This window comes from Hevea brasiliensis, chromosome 13 (genome assembly GCF_030052815.1).
Source record: "Hevea brasiliensis isolate MT/VB/25A 57/8 chromosome 13, ASM3005281v1, whole genome shotgun sequence".
Taxonomy (NCBI): Eukaryota; Viridiplantae; Streptophyta; class Magnoliopsida; order Malpighiales; family Euphorbiaceae; genus Hevea; species Hevea brasiliensis.
This window is the reverse complement of record NC_079505.1, coordinates 81,365,651-81,371,581: the sequence shown is the minus strand read 5'-3', so window position 1 is coordinate 81,371,581 and position 5,931 is coordinate 81,365,651. Positions and strand designations below refer to the sequence as shown.

General features: G+C 32.9%; 1 protein-coding gene across 1 annotated transcript; it reads left to right on the top strand.

Moving 5' to 3' along the window:
- The first annotated feature begins 1,170 nt into the window (after positions 1–1,170).
- On the top strand, positions 1,171–2,347 carry LOC110645868 ((+)-cis,cis-nepetalactol synthase NEPS3-like). The gene has a single exon (XM_058132469.1). It carries the CDS (start codon positions 1,268–1,270, stop codon positions 2,069–2,071), a length of 804 nt encoding a protein of 267 aa, XP_057988452.1. The 5' UTR covers positions 1,171–1,267; the 3' UTR covers positions 2,072–2,347.
- The last annotated feature ends 3,584 nt before the right edge of the window (positions 2,348–5,931 follow it).

Below are 5,931 nucleotides of genomic sequence, written 5' to 3'. Positions count from 1 at the left end.
TATGTAGAAAATAAACTCCTACTTGAGATGGGTTATGGAGTTATATCGATTCAAAAAATAGATCGATTAAAAAAAAATCAGCAAACTGAAAAAAATATATGAAGAATCAAGTTATATTATAATATTTGATTCGAAATCCATGACAAAGTAAATCGATTATGTTCGAATATTATCAAATTTGTAACCACTGATTCACTATTTCATATATATTTGATTCATGATCATGTATTTTAACCTTTCTTATAGAAGGGTTATGGAGTTAGATATAAAAATAAGAGATGTCTCGTTATTGATTAAAGTAAGGTGAGTTCTTACAGATTAAAAGAGTAGAATAATATCTGATTGATTAAATAATTAATAAAAAAATATAAGTTAAAAAATTGATGATATTTAATTAAATGATAAATAATAAAAAATAAAAAGTTTTTAAATTTAAATATGAGAAGTTAAATAAACTTATATAATAAAAAAATATTTAAAATTTATTAAAGTAATCAATTTTACTTAAAAGAATAATAGCCGATGCCTATGCGGCTCTTAAAGCAATGGAATGTAAGAAAGTAAGTGCAAATTCAAATCTATGTTAGGTTTTGAGTAGCTTTACTTCTTAAACTGCATTTAAACCACATGCGCTTTAAATCAATAGCGTGTATATGTTAATATATTATTAAAATAATAATAATAATAATAACTAATATAATTCTTGAATTTTAATTGATTTAATACATGAATTATTTATATTTAACTAATTTCAAAATATATTAAAAATATAATGTTTTTTAATATAAAAAATACATTTATATAATTATTAGTAAAAGTAAATGTGAATCGATAACTGGGTAATATCGCCGGCTAACCTGTTCACGTCACGTCATCGGTGGCAAAAGTCATGGTTTGGCTATGATTGAGATTAGATTTAATTCACGTTTGCACAGTGACACAAAAGAGGCATTTCTCATTTCAAAAAAAAAAAAAAAAAAGAGGCATTTCTGAATTTACTTCACGACAAACATATTGCTGCCGACTGCCCACCTGCCTGGCTGCCTGCCCACCACAGAAAAGGCAAACAAAAAGAGAACCACATGCAACTCGCGCGTCTTTGAATGTAACAGCAAACATACCACCTCTGTGTGAGTAGCACGTGTCTCTAGAAAGTGAACTCCTCTTCCAAAACCGATAATACCCGCTGCCCATCACTTTTCTCTATATATCGGCCGCTACTTTTCATGAAAAACTCGTCTTTCTTGCTATTTTGTCTGGTGTATCTATGGCGGAATCTACATTGTCCACTGCCACCGCCAACGCCAAGAAGCTCTCAGGCAAAGTAGCGATTGTCACCGGTGGCGCCAGCGGCATTGGCGAGGCAACCGTTCGTCTTTTCGCCGATCACGGTGCCCTTATGGTGGTTATTGCTGATATCCAAGATGAATTGGGGCAACGAGTGGCTACGTCAATAGGAGAAAACAAGTGTCGCTTCGTACACTGTGATGTTTCCAAGGAAGATCAAGTGAAATCGCTAGTGGAATGGACGGTCCAGAATTTTGGTAGGCTAGACATAATGTTTAGCAATGCTGGGATCTTAGGAAACTCAGATCAGACCGTCCTTGATCTTGACCTCTCCGCGTTTGACCATTTATTTGCTGTCAACGTCCGTGGAATGGCCATTTGTGTAAAGTATGCAGCGCGTGCAATGGTGAGAGGTAACGTGAGAGGGAGTATAGTGTGCACGGCGAGCGTAGCGGCTAGCAAAGGCGCGAAGAGGCGAACCGCTTATAACATGTCGAAACACGCGGTGGTGGGGCTGGTGAGGTCAGCCAGCGTGCAGCTGGGAGCGCACGGGATTAGAGTGAACTGCGTCTCACCGTTTGGTCTTGCGACACCGATGACGCTCCAGGCTTATAAGAAGAGCGCGGAAGAAATTGAGAGCATGTATGAGCCGAGCATGAGCTTGAAAGGAGTAGCATTGAAGGCAAGAAACATAGCGGACGCTGTGTTGTTTCTTGCGTGTGATGATTCTGAGCTAGTCACTGGGCATGACCTTGTCGTTGATGGGGGCTATGTCAATCATTGATTGGCTCCAATTTCATGCTTCGCTTTGCTGTCAAGTTTGCAAGTTTCGGGCTTTTTATTGGGTTTCAGATCGAGGGCCTGAAGCAACTAGGGTCTTTAGTTGAACCCAATTAGGTTGTGATTTTAGGACTGGGTTTTTAGCTATTTGAATGTGTGCATGGTCTATGATAATGACTAGCCCATTGCAGTCCAAATTCGAGTCTATTAAATAAAACCCATTAAAATTTACCCTCCAATGGATTCTCAGCTGACTTGAGAAGCCATTCCAAGGGAACTACTTCTGTTTGCGTGGAAAATTACTTCTGGATTCGAAGTCGTATATCAATGAGCGTCCTATACCAACAACACCCCCCACCCAAAAAAAAAAAAAAAAAAATATATATATATATATATTTATTTATTATTATTATTAAATTTTGAATAATATTTAAATTTATGTGTTTTTGGAATGAATGGAAAGTTATTTCTCTCCATTTTTTTATGTGTTTTTTTAATAATATTTAAATTTATATCTTTTTAGAATAAATTCTAGATGTATGTATTAAATTCTAAGTTATTTGTTTTATTTTTTTATCAAGATTTTATTTTATTTCATCTTTATTTACGAAATTATTTCTCCTAGTTAAGAATTTGTTTTATCGACATTTTTATAAAGTATTTGAACATGCCATTTTATTATTTGGATAAGAGTAAAAATATAAATTTTTTAATCAAATAGTAATAATAGATAATCAATAAGTGAAACGTACATTCTCTCAAATAATCAAATTAAATGCTTTTTTTATATAAAGAAAATTATTATTATTATTATTATTATTTTATAAATAATTTATATTAAATTTATTTGTTTAAAGATATAATATCACAGTAAATTATACTTTAAATTTAAACTATCTTTTAAGGAAAAAAAATAAAATTTTATCCATTGAATTAAAAAAAGAAGAAGAAGAAGAAAGAAGAAGATGATTGTGGGCTTGCGCATTTCTGCTATCCAACAAATAGTTTAAGCATGTCAGGGCATCAGGCAGGCGGCTTTTGCGGAAAAATTAGTGGAGGGGAGTCGGTGTTAGGGTTTTTTTCTGGTTGCCTCTCCACTGCGCCTTATCCAATGTCTCCAAAAGCCGACCATCTCTCTCCAATAAATATATATATATATATATATACACACATACACACTGTGGGAGACTGATTATAGACTCCAATTACAAGAACCTGGAATGGAACTGGTGAGGTGAATCTAGTTAATAGAAAATGGAAATGCAGGTCCCTGCTAAATATTATATCACACTAACACTGCCAATACCAAAAAAAATCAAAGTCTCTGCTCTTTCTTTCCCTCATCGATTTCTCCGTTTCTAGAAAGCAAGATGACTAAATTTGAGAGATGTATTTGGTTGATTTGTTGGAGAGGAAGGAAGAGAAAACATGGAGTTAAGCTTCACCACCTGAATTTTTGGAATGCTTTGTTCCCAGGTGCTACTGATGCATTATCCTTTGTTTGATTGTGAGTGCCTTCCTTCATCTCTTCCTTATGCTTCAACTGCTTGCAAATAGTTCCGCTTGTGTTTAAGATTCTGAGTTTCATCTCTTAACCATACATCTCGACGGAGACAACTTCAATAGAGATATCATCGATCTGATTCATCTTAATTTAGCACCCTGTTCATTAATTGAATATTAGCGCCTGAGGTTTATGGTTTTCTTCTTCTTTCTTCAAATGTTGCAGCAAGAGATAGTGTGTTAGTTGAAGTACAGCATCAAATTTTAATCTATAAACAAATGCAAATTGAGAAATTCATTGAAGTGTATGCTGTCCTTGGACTCTTTTTGAAAGAGCATTAATGGATGGTACTGTAACAATCTTGCCAACTTAACCACTTCTAAGGAAAAAAGCTCATGAAGAGTAAAAAAGTTAAGCTTGGCTGAGCCCCAGCATTATAACTGTTGTGATGGTGTGTAATCTTGCTATGATCATAGCTTGCTCTGTTATCAAGATTGGGAAGAGTGCGTGTTCCCTGTATCTTGAAAGCAAAGACTAATATTTCCAGTGTTGGACAATGGTGGAACGTATGTATTTGCTCTTGCTTTCTCTCTGGGAAGAACATATAACTGCACAAGCAGCTACTAGCCTGCTTGTCAAGGGAACAATTTCCATGCTCTGAAGACCATATAATACCCAAGGGAATCCAGCGGTCATTTTCAGAGCTGTGAATTTCAAATTGGAAAATTTTAAATTGATGGGTACCTCATCATTTTGTGCAACTATAGTACGCTGCTAATCTAATACAATTGGTCTGATGGATAATCTCAACCCATAGCATGCAAATTAATCAATTAAATGTTGACAAATTGATGCAGACCTATTTTTAAAAAAGTAAACTCTTTATTTTTTTTTCATAGAATATAATATAAAATATTCATTTAGAATGCACAACCACGAAATATGCATATAATGTCATCCTATTAAATTTCAGAAAATTAATCATTACTCAAAAAAATAATTCCATTCATATATATAAAACTATAAAAAGATGCGTGGATTCTCTTAACTCCATTAAGTTCTACTGATTAATGTTAGTGGGATGACTTCATCACCAAGTTAATTTACTCTTTATACATGTTGTTGAAGTCAGGCCATTATATATACATGTTGTAAATAACAAATAATTGCAAATTGTTTGTTTAATTAATTAATTAGTTAATTCCAATGAAAAAATTTTTTAAAAATAAATTAAGACTACAATAAAATAAATAAATAAATAAATATGATTTCATTACTTATTAAGCATGTGATTGGAAGTTACGAAAATTCTTACATAAATTTTATGCATTATGAATTGAAAATATAAATATATAAAATTTATGTATTCAATAAATAAATTTTATTATATATTTTATCTTTTAAATTTAAAATAAATTTAATTTAAATAAAAAAATTTATATATATATAAAAGCTTTGTAACTACCAAAACCTAAATCCATGGACCATTCAAAAAAACATCAGATCATCAGCATTATTGATGGGGATATCCCCAAATAAAATGATTAATTAATTTGAAATTGATTAATTAACACATAAATAATTTATTAAATCATCAACATCAACCACCATTCAAACTATCATAGCCTCAATTTTAGATGCCATGCCATCATCCAACTCAATCTAAGATATTTTTTAATCTCTCCAAAAATCAAAAGATATACTTCTTCTTTTTTTTCAATATTTACAATGCATGCAACCATGGCTTTTATAATATCAATTAATTTTAATTTAATAATATTAAAGTTATTTTATAAAACTATGAAATTTTAGATCTGAATTTTAATTTAATTTAATTATAATAAAATTATTTTATTTACAAATAAAAATATTTTAAAAATAATTTATATTTACCTAAGATTTAAACTCCAATATTATGTTCTGATGGATGGAAACTAAAGAGCATCATAACGAAGCATTTGTAGAGGGAACGAAAATCTCAGCAGTGGTGTAACTGCAAGGGAGCAAGTGTAGCGTGGGCCCGAAGAGAGACAAACGATACACGTGTGACATCATGGTAGATAGAAAGAAGACCATGGATGGATGGACACGTGTAGTCGCTGTCAACTGGGCCCCACTGGGCCCCACTACAGACAAAGGCTTAGCTTATCTGTATCCCTTTCTCCCGCAACTCGCACGAGAACAGAAACTTTTTAATTTTTTTTAAATAAATATTGAAATAAAAATGAGTGGTGGGGCCAAACCCTTCTTTTGACCCTGATGATCAGCCAATGAGGAATGCGGATCACATTCCACGTTGCCTTTGACGTCAAAGCCAGTGGGGCCCAGATGGATGGCGAGGGTTCTGAAATGGGATTTGC

Coding starts and splice junctions, on each gene's coding strand:
- LOC110645868 (XM_058132469.1), top strand. CDS start 1,268: ATGGCGGAATCTACATTGTCCACTGCCACCGCCAACGCCAAGAAGCTC.